Source organism: Colletotrichum graminicola (genome assembly GCF_000149035.1).
Source record: "Colletotrichum graminicola M1.001 genomic scaffold supercont1.7, whole genome shotgun sequence".
Taxonomy (NCBI): domain Eukaryota; kingdom Fungi; phylum Ascomycota; class Sordariomycetes; order Glomerellales; family Glomerellaceae; genus Colletotrichum; species Colletotrichum graminicola.
The window spans coordinates 544,966-565,557 of NW_007361011.1; the positions used below are offsets into that span (position 1 = coordinate 544,966).

General features: G+C 48.4%; 4 protein-coding genes across 4 annotated transcripts; all 4 read right to left on the reverse strand.

Annotated features, from left to right (window-relative positions):
• Positions 1–1,680: 1,680 nt before the first annotated feature.
• GLRG_01827 (glycosyl hydrolase family 61) lies at positions 1,681–2,442 on the reverse strand (the record flags this gene model as incomplete). The annotated part of the gene is made up of 2 exons (XM_008093161.1): positions 1,681–1,767; positions 1,825–2,442. The coding sequence occupies 2 exons, from the start codon at positions 2,440–2,442 to the stop codon at positions 1,681–1,683; spliced, it is 705 nt and encodes a 234-aa protein (XP_008091352.1).
• A 2,482-nt stretch (positions 2,443–4,924) lies between these two features.
• GLRG_01828 (HHE domain-containing protein) lies at positions 4,925–5,526 on the reverse strand (the record flags this gene model as incomplete). The annotated part of the gene is made up of 2 exons (XM_008093162.1): positions 4,925–5,245; positions 5,296–5,526. 2 exons carry the CDS (start codon positions 5,524–5,526, stop codon positions 4,925–4,927), a joined length of 552 nt encoding a protein of 183 aa, XP_008091353.1.
• A 1,532-nt stretch (positions 5,527–7,058) lies between these two features.
• On the reverse strand, positions 7,059–9,070 carry GLRG_01829 (uncharacterized protein; the record flags this gene model as incomplete). The annotated part of the gene is made up of 4 exons (XM_008093163.1): positions 7,059–7,204; positions 7,258–8,015; positions 8,079–8,562; positions 8,608–9,070. 4 exons carry the CDS (start codon positions 9,068–9,070, stop codon positions 7,059–7,061), a joined length of 1,851 nt encoding a protein of 616 aa, XP_008091354.1.
• A 6,860-nt stretch (positions 9,071–15,930) lies between these two features.
• GLRG_01830 (Sodium:neurotransmitter symporter family protein) lies at positions 15,931–18,133 on the reverse strand (the record flags this gene model as incomplete). Its single annotated transcript, XM_008093164.1, has 3 exons — positions 15,931–16,386; positions 16,446–17,234; positions 17,345–18,133. The coding sequence occupies 3 exons, from the start codon at positions 18,131–18,133 to the stop codon at positions 15,931–15,933; spliced, it is 2,034 nt and encodes a 677-aa protein (XP_008091355.1).
• Between the last annotated feature and the right edge of the window lie 2,459 nt (positions 18,134–20,592).

The following is a 20,592-nucleotide window of genomic DNA, read 5'->3' on the forward strand; positions in this document are numbered from 1 at the left end:
TGATGAGTAGATCGTCGTGGCCCCACTACATGTCCAGTCCTACCTGATTAGGGATCAGTGCTGGCAGCAATAGCGCGCCGACAGAGCTCAGGACTATCAGCCACACCATCACTAGCCTTTCCTAACTTGACAATAGTTTGCGTCTTTGAACACCTGAGAATCAACACTCGTATGATTTTCTCGTATTGATGGTGGTTAAGCACAGATGTGTGGCATTCAGGCACTGATAGACTAAGGTATATACTCTAGACCGATCTGTTTCAAAGCCGTATAGGTATACCACAAAGCCTTTCACGGACAGGCTCAGGAAAACTTTAAGTCATCCGAAGAGCGAATGACTAATCGTTGAAGTATGCGCCCGAAGGGGCCCGAAGGGGCCCGAAGGGAATTTTTCGCCAAGTCTAGCGAGATGACCTAGAACTAGGTAGATAAGCTAACGCCAAGTGTTTACGCTGTAACCATGATCGCTTGTGATGATAGCCTCTTTATAATGGAATTAATAACAGATGCTGAAACGATACATGACTCAACTTGCCAGTAACCACCCCACCCTAAATAGTGAGCAGATCCACTTCCTGGGCGAGGTCTGCTCTACTGAGAGTTGTCTCGAGCCCTGGAGCACCAGGGAATCCGATAGGTATCAGGCGGATTGCGCGATGGCAATGCGAAGTAATGTAGCAAACCACTGAAACCGAGACAGAATAACCAGCTTAGGTAATAAGCAATGTGGTAGAAGAATACTGTTCTAACTACTCATGGCTACGTGTAGTTTGTTCTTCCCTACTGGAAGCTCTTGACAACAGTGCTATAACTATGCTTCACTCAGCAGATGTGGGCCTTGAAGCTAGCTTATAAAATCACTTGAAGTAACTATCCTTTTTCAGAAGTCGGAATCACAAGCACAAGTACCTCATGTTGAGCACTTGTACAAAGGTGAAGAAAAAGAGCCTTTTCTATCATTGATGTCTACATAGCCTATTACACGGTACATCTAGAAACTTGATCCTTTCTTCATTTGTTTGTGTTGATATATGAAGGTGGTGAAGGGGCTATTGGTTTCTACTGCAATGGTTTCACGACAGTAGCTGGCATACAACATTCGTCTTCTATTGGTCACTGGATATCTAAATGGAAAGAACACTGACGCAACTTGCTGGCCAGCCTGTAATATTTCTAAAGCTAATGGAACCGAAATGACGGTTGATGCATCTCACAAACGCCAAATAACAAATAAGAATTGTTTCCACTCACTCGGCCTCTTTATAATAGTCTCAGCCATAGATCACAGGCCGATGAGCACATGATGGACCCGTTCCTCTTGCCTTCGGTAACAAGGCCAACTTAATGTCCATTGGAACCAATGGTAGGAGTGTCGTGTACAGTTCATGCCCTGTCGTTAAGCTGACTTATATATATAAAAGGTCTAAGACCTCGGCATTAAAGATGTTTCCGAGCGCTAACATGAGGCTTTCATGAATTTCACACGTGGGATAAATCCAGGTTTCAAGGTTGGCGACATAGTCAGGTGCGTTATTGACATTTCCAAACGTACTATGAGTTCTTACTAAAGCTCTGTTGCTAGATTGATGAAATTTCCGCGTCCATATATTCCATTCGCGGCCTGTAAAACAGGATTCCTCACCGTCCAGCGTGATATACCGGCATACAGTATCGTGCTGATTAGCAAGAAAACTTCTGCGGGCCGGGGATGACATAGTTCGTGACAGGAGGGTAGTAGATGCTAAGAGTGATGCCTGGATCAGTCCCCTGTGAACGGAGTCAGCATACCACACAGCCTTGGGGTCAATAGTGCAGTTGACTCACCTTGTAAGCCCCAGGAAAGCTGACGGTCGACGGCGTTTTGGCAGCAGTTCCACCGACGACGTTGATCTGGGCGCATTCCATGTACAGCTGCGCTCCAGGGTATGAACTGGCGCTGTGCAGGGCGATCATTTCCGCCCTGAGAAGGTATTGGCCGTTCGCAATGCACTTGGGGATGGTGATGTTGTGTTTCCCCGCGTTATTGATGACCCTCTCAGTGCCCCAGACGCCGTTGCTAAAGCCATCTTCTTGTATCTTGTACCAGCCGCCTCCGACCCCCGTGTCGGTTTTCGCATCGTTGACTTTCTTGAGATAGGCGATCGTTGGACCTTTGTGGCTGGCGTCCATGACGTCGTCTGGACCGCTGGTTAACGTGTGACGCCAGATCGCAGTGACCGTAGACCCGGCGGTCACAGTGATTACTTTGTCTGTCGGCTTTGTCGGGTTTGGCGGGCCATTACATGCGATATACTGGGACGTGACATCAGTTTGAGGGCCGTCGTAGTCGGGCGTTCGAACGCCTTGTGAAATGCCGCTGTTGACGCCATCCGCGTCAAGTGAGACAAATATAGTGTGGGCCTGGCAGAAGCCAGCGGCAGCAAGAAGATTGAGAAGCCTCATATTGATAAAAGATGCCAAATTTGTGCTTGTCAGTTAAGTCGAAACCAGCTATAGACCCAGAAGACCAACCTTTATATACTTGCCCTGCACTCAACGTGGAAGTCATGGAGTCGTCCCTATTTCGAGCCTGGGACTGCTCTTGACTAGCGGCTAGCCCGAGTTCTCAGCTAGCTTGGATGCATGGCTACGGCGGAACAGAGTCCGTAGCTCTGTGAGCGGAAGGTGTCATCTATGGAACTAACCCAGTTATCGTTTTGCCTGAGCCGGAAGTGAGTTCAAGGCAATACTGTTGGCTTGGCGGAAATGTTCCCTCCGATATCTAGATTGCGTCCGTACATTCCCGCGAATCGCTTGGCAACGCCGGCACATGGAATCATGGCTAGCCCGGACGACATACTGAAACTAACCTCTCGGAATCTTTGATTAGTCTTAATATCAATCGCAAAGCCGTCATCGCCGGCTGTTCGGCACAGCTTTGGGCAAAAGTTAGACCGGCATTGCACCGGCTCAAGCGAAGCGTAAACAGATTGTATATATGATTGCATACCACCAGTTTCCTGCAAGTAATGAAGGAATTTCGACGTCACTGATTTCACAAACATACCAGGTCTTTCATATAAGGGTAAGTGAGTGTGGCATATATAGGTGCAAGATTCAGGCGTGCATAGTGTCGAGCTGGTCCGTGATTCGAGCCAACTGGCTCAGAGTGCAATACTCAATAGATCTCAACCACAGAGGAGAAATTGTTGTAACAGTCAAGGAACTGGCGCCGTAAACCAAGACGCAAGTGACGAGAACTTCAACAGTGGCTGTATGAAAAAATTGTTTGAATCGTTTCCATATTCGTAAAAAGTCGCGTTGTTATTGATGTGCCCGACGCTTGCAATGCTTTTTCAGGGGCCTATTGACGATGCGGTCTATTGCAACACCAACAACGGCGCCGGAGACTTTTTCCAACCTGCTTTCCGGCTTTATAGTGTCCTTTGTAGTAATGGCATCGAGGATCCCGGCTGCCGCCGCTGCAGTCAGCACTCGAGCGGCTCTGTTCCTGTCGCGTCTTTCCAGGAAAGCTTCGACGATGCCTGCGCCAGCGGCCGCGACAGCCGGCTGACTCCAATCCTTATCACCCGAAATCGAGTGCCTCCTCTTGCTGCTCTTCTCATAGCTGTCGTGGTGACTGCGGCTGCGATGGTGCTCACTATCATCCAAAAGATTGTCCGATCTCTGCTGGTAACGTGGCCGTCTTTCTTCGTAGATGCATTACCGCTCTGTACGCGGCCGGTATCTCTCGGTTTCGTAAAGCTCAGCTTGGCTTCTCCGGTCCCGTTGATTTTGGCGTCTGGGAGGAGCTCTTACGGCCTCTGCATCCCATATCAGGCATTTCTGTGCATCTATTCTGTACTCATCATAGAAGTTCGAAGAGTGGTGGCGTCGACGGGTCGGGTACTCGTCCCTGAAACTTTTCCTGTGATGGGACATCGTGTGTGTTTGGGTGGTAAGGGTAAGTGACTTCAGGTGGATCCTGGCTGGAACATAACATAGATTCCGAGGTGATGGTGACTGGGGAAGAGCTTATATACAGCATCTGGGAAGAGAAGTCCAGCCCTTTCTATGCCTGCTTTGGAATTTCATGGCCACGATGCCAGAATTATGGATGTCGGTGAGTACGCAACGACAACGTGATCAACTGTTCATCTTTTCACTCTCTGGAATCATCTCCCGTATGAATTTGGTTCTCCTACTGCTCTGAACACCTTGCAGAGTTTATTAGAAGGGATTAGCTATGTAAGAACCTCCACATTTAACTCTGATTACGTTTATTGCAGCTATAGAGGGTAAATAACTATCATGAATATCTCCACGAGTTCGGATAAGAGAGGGATCTTAGATGAAGATGGTCATAGAGAATGAAACGCAGCCCTGGCATTTTCGACTCCATATGGCGCGAACGTGACTGAATGCAGGCTTGCTTGGAGCTGGTCCCGAGCCCCGGCTCCGGCCCCGGCCCTGATTAGCCTCGTAGATACAGAGAGTTCCAGTAGCTCCGTCCTCGAAGTTCTGCATATTGAACCTAACAGTTTCGATGATGCACTGTATTGAAGTTCTGTTTCCAGATAACGTGGTACGGCATAGTCCAAAGGGCTGTGGGGTAGACAATCTAGAACCTACTATACACGTAAAATCGCTATAGATTCATGGGTCTCGGACCCAGAAGGTCACCAATGGTGCAGCGGTGATGTCACTGCTATTGCAGTTATGCTTCGACACTGCATCGGTATGCTACTTCAGACATTGTGCGTGTTTTGATGTCATTTTGGCAGTCACAGAACTTAAACAAGACATTACACACACCTCAAGTTATGCAGCCATGGTTAACCCACAAAACTTCGGAAAAGGCAGATAATGTCTTTATTCTGTCGAAAACTCGTTGAATCCGCCATATCCAACATACTTCATACACTCATCTCTACGCCCGGATATCTCACCGGCAGCCCCGCGAAATAGGGTCCATGTCTTTGACGGTTCCGCTCTTAGTGGCGAGGAAATCGGTGATCAACTGCGATGGGGGCCCCATGTCAGCTGAAGGGTTACTCCGTGTTGGCGCTAATGACATTGTTTCTCGAAATTGCCGCGCCAAGTCCTCTGATTCGAGGATGGTAAGGCACTCCTCGAGACGAGCGACATCTTGGTGGTCGGTGTCGCGGACGTGGGCTGCCATGTCAACCCAAAGCACTTTCATCCCGAGTTCGAAGCTCGGGTCCGTGACGGGGATAGCCCTAAGGAAGCAAATCTTCTCCTTTAGCTACGTTAAGTTAGATACGATATCCTGAAAGACGGCACGGGAAAACTGACGCTCTCTCTGTGGATATTGTGCTTGGTGCTCCGTGAATCTCCATCCGCCAGCCGGTCCTTGAGGACGGGTAGCAGCACCCGCTCCTCACTTATGCAATGTCGAGCAAGTTCGAGGGCGAGCTCGTTCTTCCAGCGGTTCTTGTCATCGGGGGTTGTGGATGTGAGGATATATCGATAGGCTTGTTCGATCTTTCGGTGATCATCTTTAATGGCGTCACAAAGTCTCGGCATTGTGTCCTTGATATGCTGCTGGAAGGAAGAATCGTGAAAGGTGGATCCTACAGTGGGCTTCTTGGAGGGGAACGATGAATGTAAAGCGGCTGCTCTTCGAATGACTTGGCTGTTTCTGGGGAACCAAGGCCGGGGTCTGGGGAAAGTTCATTAAGTTTGCGGAGGAGAACTGATAAGCGGGCGGTCGTTCCAGAAGAATAAATACCAAAACCGCGCATGACGTTGGGCTGTATCATGTTGTGTTGAATATCTATCTGACATATTACTGATGCTGTGTTTTTTTCGGACTAAGTTACACGGTTAGAGTATCATTGTGCACCCGTGTGACCTTAAGATGGACCGCCCCGTATTGGTGCCTCAGTTGGGCTAAATCCTCCCTGTGGCTGCATGCTATAGCTGATCCCAACTTGATATCTGACGGCGCCTCATATGCTCCGGTGGCTTAACGCGAAACACTTGGGGAGTACTCCAGTTTCCCGAGAAGCCGTTCCATCAGGCATGGAAGGGATTAGGTATACCTACACCTACCCAGCCGGACTGTTTGGGAGCTTGTCGGAGGCTCGCAGGCTGTAGCATCCCGAGAGACAGGCGCAGGAGATCAGTGGGGCTGGTCTGTTTGGGCCCCGAGCTCCCGGGGCACGTTGAGGAGACTCCGGAACATGAAGTGAATGGTCCGTTGAGGATTCTCAGAGGTGACCGACATTCAAAGTTGCCTAATCTGGGATGGTTGGCCGTGCGTTCTGTATGTCGGTCGCTGCGCGGTTTGACAATCAAAGTGTGCCTTGGTCTCAGTCCCTGCTTTTTTCAACCGCCACTCGCTCATCATCACGTCACCCATTGTGCCAGTTCAGGAAACTTGCCCAGATTTCCTCCATTGCAGATTGGATTTTGAGTGTGTGATACGTGAGTCTGAGCTCAATGTTGATAAGGGATTGCAGGAGCATGCTGATCAGAGCAATCAGCGACAGGGAGCGACTCTCTTTGCTTGCATGTGTACATCCTCCGCGGCTGAAAACCTCCGGTATAGAGGTGGTCACACGTTATCTCTATGAAGAAGCTGACTGGGTGGCAAGAAGTGGCGTGACGAATCTTGGTGTTTCTGGGCTGTATGTCATGGGAGGCAAAATCGTCAACCACACACACAAAAGCCCACCCCGACCACCAGGTCACACATCATAAGACTCATAAAACTAATAATCTCAAATGAAAGAGTGTACCTTGCTTGCACAACGAATTGGACTCAAAGAAACTTCTAGAGGGCGCCATTTCTGTTAGGCTTCTCGAGGGGAAGAACCATCCCCAGAACCAGGTAGAAGAAAACAATCAACGATCTCAGGAGCTATCGTTCCATCGTTCCACCTTTCAGCTCACATCGATGAAGGCGTTCCATCGATGTTCGTCACTCTTCACACTGTTGCTGGCTTAGTCCCTCCCGCTGATGTCTCGGAAGCGCGGTATACACCAGGAGACTTGGTACATCTCGATATCGCTCCGGGTGCCATTTGGACCGTGTGTTGGCAAGCAAAAATTGATTAGATTCTGCCTCGAGCCAAGAATTTATCCGGAATCTCGACGAGTTTGCAACGAAGATACTCTGCCACGTTTTTGCCGAGAAAGTCATATGACGAGCTGGCAGTGACCCCGCGATCCAGGTGGTCCTTTAAGAGGAAATGCACAGCTATTTCCAATTCAGTATTGAGGTGACCAAAGGGCCGGATCGTTGCCACTCACCAAAAAGCCGTGTAAGCTCAAAACGGAAGATGGGCTTCCCCTTATCGTCCTCTCCCAAAAGCTCTCTGATCTTGCCAATGGTTAAGAGCGACCTCAGCCAGTCCCACTCATCCGCATTCCGAACGAAGAACCCTGTGTTGCTATCCGAGCCCTTATCCCCGGATCTCGCATGCACAACGTATCCAAGCGGCGCTATCGTTGTCGGCCCAAGGGAAGAAAGGGTAATAGGGCTATTGGTTTCGTACGTCGGCTGTTCGTATACAAACTCAACGGTATCTAACGGTGGGGCAATTTCCACCTGTTGACTCTTCCACGGCAAATGGCATACGTGCTTTGTGGCGCTCTGCGGGATGATGCTGACCCAGTACTCGTAGTACTCCTTTGGGAATGCCTGCCGCGTGTCCAGGTGGAAGGTGGCCCCTGGATAGCTTTGCATGATGTTGTCTACGATCGGCTTGAGGAACCTCGATGGTGCTAAAGCTTCTTCATTGCAAGCCTGGGCGAAGACGCGCAAGTCAACCATTGCAGCGTCTTGATTGGCTGGGTTTACTGGACACGATCCGTTGGTACTAAACTTCAGACAGGAAAATGACTTCTCGTCCAAAACATGCCGAAGCTGCCGCTCAAAGAGGGCAGCCTTCTCCTGGATATCCAGCCCACAGAGGAAGTAATGTGATTCTGCTTGGTATCCACCTTTGGCAGTTATGCCAACCTTGGTTGTCGGCGGTGGCTTGATGTTTCCAACATTGAAAACCCGTCTAAATCAATGTTAGTAAAAGCGACATGATTACATGTACTAAGGCCATGCCAGGGTCTCGTACACTTTGTCATCCCCTACTTGCGTCATCTCGATGTTGTCGAGTACGGCCACAACGTCGGAGTTGTAATAGTAAGGCCCCTGGATTTCATACAGCAGTTGGGCCTTACACGTCTCGAGGGTCACCATACCACCCCTTCCGGCTTGCTTCGAAATGCAGAACTCGCCGGTTGCCTCGACTTCGGCTACTGGGAAGCCAATATCAACAGATATGCCGGGTAAACTTTTGAACCCCGAGAAGTTGCCGCCAGTGATATACGTGGTGCACTCAATCAAGTGTCCGGCAACGAGGGCGTGGGCTAGCTGAGAGTAATCATTGCGGCGCCAGCCATGGTGAAAGGCCGCACAAGCAATCGTCGGTGATGCATCGGCTACGCGGCCACACAGAACGATGTGAGCACCCTGCCTGAATGCTTCTACAATTCCCCAACAGCCGAGATATGCCTGCGCATAGACCGGGGCAAACGGCCAATCTTTGATGTTCTCGCCTGTTGCAGGTCAGCGTTACTCCCAATTCAGTGTTTCTCACTAACAGCCACCTGTTGTTAAGTTCTTTAATCCCTTCCCTGACTTCAGTTCCTCCTGAACAACATCAATGACCTCATCCCCCTCAATCCAAGCAACTTTAAGCTTGAGGCCCTTCTCGTCAATCATGCTTATCAGAACGTCGTGCAACTTCTTAGTGTCACTCGCTCCTGCGTTGACCGCAACTTTAATTCGCCTGGCGTCGAGGTACTTCAGTGCTGGTTCGATTGCCTGGAGAAAAGAGGGCTCGAACTCGGATGAGTCGGTCGGATGGTTAGCTTTCGCGCCACCTCGGAGAGCCATGTTGTACTCCGACAGCCAGTCGCCAACGATGTACTGGATGTCTTCTTCACGAGCGAGCTCGGCTAACCCATGTCGTCGGTCCGCAGAAGAACCGGATGCGGAGGCGATGCGTGCGGTGTCATTTTGGCGCGACGCAAGATGCTCGGGGAGGTTTGCTCGCAGTGGCATGGTGAAGATGGTCAACTTTCGTCAAAGACGTATGAGACGCAGATTACTTTGGACGCTATAAAGATTTAAGAAACTATTGTTGAACAGGGAAGGAAGGCTGCTAGTCTAGAGTCTTTGGGTTCGTACGTATCATATGTTGCTTTGCTCCCCGCACATCACAGCCGACCGTGAACCCCATTGAGCGTGACAAGCCTCGGCTCTTCTGGCTCGCAACTTCCAGCCCGTGGCTCGAGCGCATATCTACTTTGGTAACCTGCATTGCATGATGAGTAAGTAGAATGTTTCGGCTTCTGGAGCGTGATTAGGAAGTCCGCCGTCAGATTCCCGCCTTCTCCATCTCGGCCGACCATCGACTTGTCAGAATCTACGGTCACTAATATCCCGTGATATATGGATATAACACGAAGTATTATCGCTATTTGATTCGTCTGTTTGATTTCACTGAGCTTGACGGCTAGGAGATGTGGACGGCGCGTCAATTCACAAAGAACTTCCACGCTGCTTGGATGCCAACGCACTTCACGAGAATGCTTTGGCCATTGACCAGTTACCATTATACTTGAATTCCGATGTCTCATCGCTTCCGTAAACCGGTCTTTCTCCAAGAGTGAGGAGGTCAACGGTAGATAGGTCGAAGGTGGATGTGAATGGGTGGCTACATTCAACCCTGGCCCTCCTTTCAGCTATCTGCTGGATATTTGGCTCTCAAATACGAGCACCAGTTGCCTAGCAGCGGTCCGCTACCAGTGCTCCTCTCTACTCTCTAGATCTTCCGAGACCCACTAGCTCCCTGAGCCCCCTATGGTCCTTCTCGGCTCGTGACAAAGAGCTTGAGGACTATGAACTCTCGCAGTCGGATATTGACTCCAACCTGGCGATTGGTGAACAAGGCTGCCTACCTGCTGCTTTGGACGGACAGCAAACTACTCCAGACACTTCCCTCACAGACTTGGTGTCTGTGAAGAAGGCAAAGAGGTCACAGGGAAGTAAGCGCTAAGATTTCTGTAAGCTAATTGACGTATGTGTATTAATTTCAGGCAAATTGTATTTATTAATCGTAGCTTAGCCATTTCTTGCGCGGTTGCTCTTGAAAGCATGACCTGGGGGCTCTATTCACGCCAATTGCTGTCACCTCGCTGGTAGTCTCAATTAGCTCGGCGACCTCAACGCCAAGTATCATCAACCGTTAAATACACTACCGCAATCCTGTGATACACCCTCGCTTTGCCAATTACCGCACTGGTAAAACCCTCCGTTGCACCAATCTGAGAAACTCGCTCGGTTCGACATACCGCCCCGGGTTGTAGCCTCATTGGTGTAAGAAAGCTGTACCTGGAAAGCTGAGAGGCCTTCGTTCGTTTTGGGTCTGAAAGTTCCTCTTTCGAGAAGCCGAACCAAAACTTATGATTGCTGCCTATTTGAAAAGGACGTCCTGAGCAATCCAGACGGGTCTGTCTCATAGATGACTGACAACTCCCAGGAAATTACAGCAGCACACCGATGATGCGCCATCTGCCACACGCAGAGCACTGGTACTGCATGATTATAAAACCATTCATGGTAGTTGCAGCGTAGTAATAAGACTCCTTCTGAGGGTTAATTATCGGCAACCGGATCGGCGAGGCTGTCAGCGGCTGGAGCATGCTTGGAACTCGAAGTTTGGACTGGATCGACGAATGAACGTCAGCGAGTCAGCATAACAATTATGGGATAGAGGCAAGAGACCATCACTAGCTTCTGGTCTTCAGGTCGCAAATGTCTTGTCTGATTTAACGTCAGTCTGTGATCGTAAGGCTGCAGTGCTTTGTTCTGTCATCGTCGCTGGCTAGTAGAAATGGTTACTCACCCGAACATCACCGGGGCTGACCAATAATCCGCTTCAAAATGTGGCCTCGGTGTATTTCTGGATTACCCTTTGAATCCACGACGATAGCGTCGTGCTCCGGACGGCACAGGTTCTCGATCCACTTCTTAAAGAGACCGCGAGAGTCTTCGCCTGCACGAGCATGGCATGCCGCAGCAGGGGGGCAATCGACACCGGTTCGCTGACTCTTCATCGAATCTCGCGAGCGCATCCTTTCATCTAGTAGGTCGATGTCCTCGACCTTACACTCGACATACCAATAGGTGAAACCGTGTTTTTCAGCAAGCGCGGATCCCTGATGGAGAATCTCTTGAAAGTTGCAGGTACTGTCGATGATGACATTCAGGCCTTGTTTCATAGCGTCCTCGGCGAGTGACCATTGGAGATGATAGGCGCGTTTCGCTACTTCGTCAAATACCACGTCATCATACTCAAGAAGGGCAGACCTGAAGACGTCGTGTTCGATGACCAGTCCGCCAATCGATTACCGCAGTAGCCTCGCCATCGTGCTCTTCCCAGAACCCGGTGCAGCGGACATTTGAATGAATATTCGGGATGGCTCCTGAGAGCTTTTCCTAGAAGTCATCATAGGGGGGGTAGTTATCGTGGGCTTAGTAGTCTCGTTGTGTCTAGATAGGTGAGTGACTGCATGTGCGGTGGATACGAAGGCTGGTCGTCAGTGTGGAGGAAGTTGAGTAGGCGAGTTGCCATCAGTGACTACTCCGTCAACCACTTTAGATTGCAAAAGCCACACACAGTACCACGTGACCGATCTCATGGGTATTTAAACCCGAACCTTCGTGTCAGATACCTTTGTAGACCTTAAGAAAGATCGACCACTGTTCATCTCTATTTCTTAGACGTATGGTGCTCATCGCAAAGGAGAAGATACCAAGCGCCTATAAGATAAACTATTGTAAACCAGAGGAAAGACGTCTAACTAAGACTTCTAGGGAAATTGCTAGTAGAAATGGTGCATCTTTCAGCGGCACGTCACGACAAAAGCAGGACCGTCTACCAGAGCATCTAGTCGACACGACGGTGACGCCATGGATGACACAACTCTATGGTAAGGGGTCGACTCCGGCTTTCTACTCCTGGTGGATGGTTTTTGATTCTTTCACTATACCGCCTTAAAAGTCCCAGATGACGAAAAGTCGAATTCTAGACCAATCTTAGCCTGCTGCGCTTGTAGGTGGTTCATTTGCGTCTCGTTGGTGACCTCATAGTGCTCAAGTTGCATACTCTCCAGACGCTTCAAGATCTCGTGAAAACTTCCGCATGCTTTACGCCCAGAGTCATCCAAAAGACCGAACCTGTCTCCATCTGATTTCCTGAAACGATTGTTTTCATAGTCCGGCAGCCGAATCTTAAGAAGTGTCGCCCGCAACTGAGCCGGGCTCATTGACACATCTGCCGGGGCTGGCTTTGGCCACAGCCCAAGGGAAGTCAAGGCAGGAAATAACGCCCCTATCTGCAGCCGAATACAGTCAGCTACTGAATGAGCGCAAACTGATCTAGCTGCGGAGATTCCGCCACATTGTTTGTCGCCATCCGTCCATTGTAGTAGTGCCTCGAAGTAGTGGTACACCTCCGTCACCAGACGATCCACCATTGCCTGCCTAGTAGCCTTGACAGCATCTTTAAACGGACGTTAGCTTCTGGTACTCCCTTAGACCACTTTACTTACTTTTGACTCCCGGGGGAAGCATGTTAAGATTAACGTCGTAGAGAATATCCCGGACTTCATATTCTTCCCCGGAGGAAGCTGAGTCTTCGGGACGACCAAAAGTGCCAGACATTGAGGGTGCTGATGTGGGTTCATCCACTGGAACAGGGGCCCCGTACTCAAGCCTGCCAGTGATGCGATCAAAAACATCGGCCAGGCCAAACTCCCAAGCAACCTAGAGCCAGTCAGTTTCGTATCCTCCTGTTTCCACAAGATGAGAGAGGTTCTTCAGCCATCGCTCGATCCAAGGCACAACAAGAGCCGTGGCCATGCGTTGACCTGTAAAGATTGCTATTGCCTTAAGCTCGCGTAGTGTGACGGTTCGAGGAACATCGTTGAATCGTAAGTGAATGATGTTCATGATAGTCATTACAGCATTGTAGTCGTCTTCTCTGTGATCGAGGACAAGCGGGCGGTGAGCTTGGGCCTCTGCCCACTGACCTCTAAACATCTTCTCCCATACAGGAGAGGATCAAGCTATCGCCTCCGACGACACTAGAAGTCCGTGCAGCTCTGGTTTCTTCTTCTTCTTTGCCTTTGGATGATGGTATTGAAGAACAATCATCACGTCGCCGCGCCCGTTTCCCAAATCAATTCTTCACGTGATTTGTTCAGTTAGCTCATTACAGCTCGTGGAAGCTCCGTCTGTCTCTTCAATTGAGTCCATGACGGCTGCCGTTGAAAAATACTACTGTTACGTATGCCCAGGTTGCTGTTTACTCCTGTCAAATGTGGCGAAAGTACACGTGAATTCACCGTCGAATGCACGGTTGCCCTACGGCGAATCGCCGGGGAATGGGGGACTTCCCTATTCCCACGGGATTTCACCATAGTTACACATACACACAACAACACAATCAATCAACCATTACAATCCCTACTATTTGACAGTAGTTCTTCTCTTTAACTGCTAGACAGGTCTGTCCTATTGTCTCTTTTCTATTCCTCCCCTCTAGATCCCTAAATACAGTCTCCAGTAGATCCTGAATCTTCTTCTTGGCAGCGCTACGTTTATTAGATGTTGTTGTCTGTGTCGCTGTTTTATAGCACTTACCTCTATCCAAGACCTTTCACTACCATCCCACTCGCAGTAGAAGAATCCATTGTGGTCAAGTTTGACGTGGGTTGGACAAGCGTTATCGGTGATCGTGTTATGCTTACTGCCATGGTTTATACAACTATGCATTGTGAGTAGGAACACTTAGTATTATAGGGGATAGGTGTTATACTAGCACCGCATTGCTAGAGATTCTGCAGCTAGAAGAGACATCATAAAGAGAACAAGCTTCATGATGAAGGATGTGGAAATTAGTAATATAAGGGTTTTTTTAAAGGTTGAATATACTATGTGAATGTGTAGTTGTAGATATAAGTACAAACAGTAACAGGGAATATCTACCCTTATATATATTTTACCCTCTCTGTTTACTTAAAGGACTAAAGTAGTTATCTGTTAGCTAATATAACTAGAGTCTTTTCTCTAACCTCTAGTAAATTACCTTAACCTGCTTGTAATATTATAGTAGTTATAAGAGTAAGGTATAAACTAAGTATATATCTTTATAATAGTATATATATAATATAAGTATAATAAATATAATGAATTAAAGTTAATTATTATATAATAGATATATATTTCTTTTAATACTTAGGGCTTAGTAAAGTAAATATAGTAAATTTTACTTACTTATATATGCTTATATCTATACTATAAGGGCCTAAGTTAGCCTAGCTAGTAAGTAGGGTTCTAATAGTTATATATTAGTATATAGTATGTTATATTAGATCTACTATATGTAAGAGGATTTGCTAAGGGCCTTAATTGGGGAAGAAGATAGATGTTGAATTGATTGATTGATTGATTAATTAATAGGTAGGGGTATCTGTAGATGTAGAATTCAACTTGGCCACTTCAGCTGGCTGGCCAGGCTGAAGGGTAGTATGGTCTTGGCCGGGCCGACGTGTCGCCGATCGGCCGGCGATTAACCGATCCATGGGCATTCCGCCCCTTGGCCCAGGGATATTATTACACTATAATAGAAGTACTCTTATAAAAATAACACAAGAAGTAAAAAGAGTAGAAATATACTAAGAGAATAAATATATGCTTTTACTACTAAGGTACTTGAATACTATTATAATATATTTTTACTTCTAGTATATATTGTACTATATAGTAGGTAGTAATATTAAAGTGTAGGCAAATAGGTATATATAAAACTTAGTCTAAATAAGTAAGACCGGTAGGTTAATTGGCTAGCATTTCTGGGATAGATTTCCCCACTAAAATTCGGCAATTCCGATGTCACGTGTATTTCTGTCAAAGTGGGCGACATGGCCGCGTGCGCAATTAGGCCGTAAATGCGCCAGTCATTTCTCAGATAGATTTCTCCACCTAAATCGAGGGAAAATAACAATCCGTGCATTTGCCCCTAAAGGGCCGATCGGCGATGGTATCGTAAAAGAGAGAAATCAATCAACGCAAGGTTATTGCGGCCAATTACGCGCTTCAAAAATTTCCACCCTAAACCTACGCAGAGGCCGAAAATGCCGCAAGATAGCTACACATACACATTAATATAGAACAAGAATTATTATTATTATATATACGTACCCTAATAATTAAGTCTTAAGATTTTAGGAATAACAATACCCTTATATAAATGCAGTATTAATAACATAGTATCTCTCTTTTACCTTACTATAATACGTCTGCGCAAGGAAACTCGACAAGCCGCTGCACTTTGGTGTTGTGATTTATCATAACCAAGATGTTTGCGTCAGGCAAGCGCTTGCAAACATGCGGCCCATTCAACCCATTAACCCACAGACCATTCACGCTTGCCATAGATGCCCATCGGTTGGGGACGACGCCGAAAATGCGCTTGAGTAGTGCTGTGTGCATCCTTGCGCAACGTGGAAACACAATTGGAGATGGATAGGTAGCAAAATGCAACCATGACCAGATTTGCAGCAGTCAGAGGAGCTTCAACGCTGGGATTCAAGGGAAAGCAGGGCAAAAGGGTACGAAGCACACTTTGAGGACGACAACTATCTATGGTTTCGATATGTGGACGATGTCCTTTCCTCCGATATCTGTCGCTGAACGTTGCTAATCTAGCTATTATTACATTTCTCCGGCCATCTAACCCAGCATTGTAGATAGTCAGGGCATCTACCCAGAAAGAACGTTTGAATCTATTTCTGATACTGTTACTTGGTTTCTATGAAAATTGAAAGCAGAGCACGTAAACCGAAACCGTTGTATCATATGTTGGCCCTTTTCTCATCTTCCATGATCAGGCCGTCGTGAGTAGGCAGCTCTTTGCGGCCTACACCCTCATCAGAGTGCGAAGACGTGTGTATCTGCCCCTGCTCCATGTTGCCGGCTGCAATGGCCTGGGCCTCGTCCGCACCAATCGTTATCAAAGGGGCGTAGTGGACTTTTCCCTCTTGCCTTCGATGAACAGGGATGAAGACATTAAACCATCGCGGAACCATAAAACTGGCAAAGATCATAACTAGGGCGACATGAACTACTGCGAAGCCAAGGATGTGCAAGGGGTCGTAGCGGACTTGATAGAATGCCGGGTATGAGAAGCCGTAAACAATGCTCAAGATAGGGCCTGAGATGTAACGCAGGAGAACAGGCCAAAATATCGGTATGTTCCAGTTCTTGCCACTGCCAATGACAACATTCAGGTCCCGCCGAAGCTGGTTACCCTTTTGAAATAGGTTAGCAAAACCCTACTGTTCCTGTTACTGACCAAATATCGACTTACGGAGTAGAATGCGAGGTACCAAAATCGGCTAACAAAGACATTTCTGCCCCAGAACCTGGGCGGAGTAGCGTCTGGGGTCTTTGAGACGAGGACAGATACAATGCATCCAGCAAAGAAGAGCCCCAAACCAACACCCGCCCCGGCTCCGGCTTGAACAGCATGAGCAACGGCTACACCTAGCACCATCGCCAAGATGTAGCACGTATTGTAGATGATGAAGGCTGGCTTTCCCACCTGTCCTATAACGTCCTTACAGCGATAGACACTTGTGGATGTGATGCATTCAGCGAAGACGACGAAAACCAACGCGATATCGTTGACCCAGCGATCAATGCCAGTCAAAAGATAGTATCCGAACTCGGTGCAATACGGCAGCGCAAGAAGAAAGGATAAGATGGTGAGGGCTGTGACGACGATGGGGCGAGAAAACTTGATGCCTGTGTCCATGACTAAGGTCACGATGGCATCGAGCATGGCAAAGGCAGAGCTGTAGCCAAGGACCATGAGGGTGAAGAACAGAGCAACGGCCCAAAAGTTGGCGCCGGGCATCTCTGCAACGGCAAGGGGGAGAGTCAAGAACCCGACGGTGAAGCCTCCGATGGGGTTCTCGGGGTCTGGCCGCATGCCCAAGTACCCTACAACACCGAATACGGCGAAAGCGGCGATATTCTCAAAGAGAACGTTACTGCAGACGATCAAGATGGAATCCATCACTGCGTTTGAGTACTGGCGGTTATAGGAGGCGTACGATGTGAAGTAGCCGAAACCAACTCCTGTGCTGAAGAAGACCTATGTAGCAGTTAATAAAGACAGAGACTTTGCGTCAAGGTCATTGACAGCATTCGGGGGAACTTGAGTAAAGCAGGACACAAACATGTATTAATTATGAAACATCATACTTGACCGCAAGCCGTCTGCCAAACGGTTCCCTTTGCCAGCTCACTTCCTCTCCATGTGGCGAAGTAGAGCTTAACACCTTCGCCGGCGTTCTCGAGAGACACGGAGCGGCCGATGAGGATAATGGTTACCACGATGGGAAGACCCATGGTGAAGTAGACGACGCGGCCAGTCAAGCCAACGCCGCGGAAGATGGAAACCCACATCAGAAAGAAGGTGAAGGCTGCCCATCCGGTTGTTTCTCCAATAAGGCCGATTCCAGGATACTGAGTGTAATTAAGAACGCTGGTGCCGTCTGCTGTGAGGCTACCCTCAATCGGATCAACGTTGGAAACAACATCCCGGTTGAAGAATTCCTCACCGCGACCGGTCCACGGCAACGGACTAGTGAAGGAGTGCCGGAAATAGCTCATAATCCACGCCAAGTTGACGACGAAATACGGCGTGACGACAAATCCGACATAAAGCAGAGACAGACCAGTGCCTTTCAACCTCTGATTAAGGTTGTTGTATGCGACGACACTACCGCCGCGGTAGGCCTGCCCAATGGCGATTTCAAGAACCAATACCGGAATGGCAACAATAAAAACAGCCATCAGGTACGGGATGTACCACTGCAGGCCGTGGTTATTGTACACTTGGGACGGATACCGTAGCAGGTTCCCCATTCCCGCACAGCCACCCATTGAGGCCAGAAGGAAGGATGCTCGGGATGGCCAGGCATCACGGCCGTCTTCCGCTTTGTTTGGCGGAGGAGCAAACCAGGCCCCGATTTTCTTGAGCATGTCCATTGCCGCGTGCAGGTGCGGAAGGCCCCCGTATATACACGAGGGTTGGCTCTACTTGTTCCAGTCGTGGGCGAGGGGTGAGTACGAAGTGAGTTCTTGGCTTGTTCGGCACCATATGAGGTTTGAAGAATGGCGTGCGAAGAGCACCGGATGATGGAACCTTGAGGGAAAGAAGCACTCGGAGTGTTTGAGGCTCGATGTGGAAAAGAGATACGAGGGAACAGCAATGGGTGAAAGTTTCGAGATTTTACGGTACGTATCGAACCGTCAGTCAACCGTCTTCTTTTTATCCACTTTCCGTGGTATCAATAGTGAACCCGAGTGGGACGCAGAAGCTTTTAGCAAGAGGACTATCTCACAGAGCACGTAATCCTGCTTTTCTCACGCCTCGCGGGGTTAGGGGAGACCCTCTCACGGGTTCGTTGGTGAGCAATATGGAATACAAATGTCTTAGCATTACCTAGGACAAGACTTTAAGCGAATCCTCCCTCGGCCGGTTATTGGGGCATTACGGGCGGGAGTGGAAGGCGGACGTAGTGTACGCTAACCACCCCGGTCTTCCAAGGCTCGGCGGACTTGGCGACAAGGCACTAGGAGGACCGGTATCCGTCCGGCCAAGACTGGCCAGCGGATTCAACGCCGCCAAGGGTTGTCTCCATCGAACTACCGGGGCAGGATAACGCGAAGAACCCACCGCATAGCGGCTCGGCTTGGTCTACGATGTAATGTACAGGGTAGAGAGTTGGAAAGGAGAAAGAAATGCTGCTTTGGAACTGGGGATAATTACATAGTTGCGAAATCTTGAAATTAGATAGTGGAAGTGCAGAATGATAGGGGCTTTGGGTTAATGATGATGATGCATGCTCTGCCATGTGTGAGTATATAGTCACCTTGTTGAATGGGCTTCGTTCATGTGTGAACAGCAAAGGGGCGGTGTTAACCAAGGTATTGTAATTCGTCTCTGTCTCCTAGTGCTAAGAGTTGCTTGTCGTATGCGCCTTAAGTCCATGGCCCATATGTCTGGTTCGGTCGGTTGACTCGTATTACAATGGTCATGCCCGAGGTCCGAGTATCATAACATTAACTGTGTTCATTATGTCACTCTTTGAAATGTTACTTGTGTATCGAGGAGTCCGCACCTGGCCAGCCCAACTTGTATACTCAGCAATATCACCTTCTTAGCCCATGTATCAACTAATAAGGCTTAAGATTCTTGAGCAACCGCAAAAGAGAACAACGGCGCAACGTGGGCTGGTCACTTGTATGGAAACTATCATCTGGACTGACAACCTGCTGCGCCGGACCAAGCGACATTGTCGTTTTACCACAAAAGACTGTGCATTTGTATGCATTCGGTTCCGCTACACGATGGGCTCTCCCTCGCGGCAACGGAAGGACATCCGATACTCGGCGATTCAGCGACTCACTTATCACGTTATTATTTCCATAACTTGGGTTTTATGCATTCTTGAAGACCCGCCGCATCCTTTACATCACCCAAATGCCTGTTGTACTGCGGTCAGAGCAGTGAGAACTTACTGATTCGTTGACAAAAAAAGCTTAAGGACCAAAAGGAGTTCTCGACACTTCAAAGAGTCCTATCAGAGGGTCTAGAGTGGAAACTAGCATCTTCCTGGGTTATTAGCATGAATGTAGCATGATGTAGGATTCACAGTTCAAGAAAGAGAAGAGGTAAAAAATAGCCAATAACTAAACATGACCGAGTCATATATCCCGCCCAGTAACTAGCTCAATAGGCTATATATTCAAGTTCCTCGTTTTCCATGTATCTACGGAGTACCATGTAACGAATTCAATGCTGCGGACTGGGTCTTATGTCGTCGGTCCGAGGATGCCGGTACCGTTGTTCTATGGCGGAAATAATGATAACAACATTAAACGAACTTCGAAGTAGTCAGTTCTGAGTTTTAAACGGGCTTGGCGTTCAATCTGTCTGATAGTACCTCAAGCGGCAGATTGGCCGGCTCGTGCGTCTCATTCTGCTATAACAGCGCCTTGCTCCCCTTCCGAACCATGTGAGAACAGTTGCGGAAGATCGACAATCTTACTCCGTACTCAACATAGAAGCAATACATCATTGGCTGTCTGAAGGCGGGGCCGTGAGGGTAGAAAACCTAATGCAGTTCGCTATCGCTTTTGTGTCAGAAACCGTGTCAGTGTTACCTTTGTTCTCCGCAAGGACTGAGCGCCGAGGCCAAAGCCGACGATCGGATGATATCACAAGTACAATGTCTCAGTCCCAGATCCAGCCCAATCTTTCTTGCACTCAATTTCCTACTTCCTTATCTTTCAAATTGTCGTAGTGTACACCACATAAGGAGTTAATTGCTGCTTGCGATTAACGGCGTCGTTTTCGCGACACAAATGTATTCTTACATGTTCTTCGATATGAATCCTGTGGCACTCACAGACCAGACTGTCCGAGGAGCAGGTATTGTGTG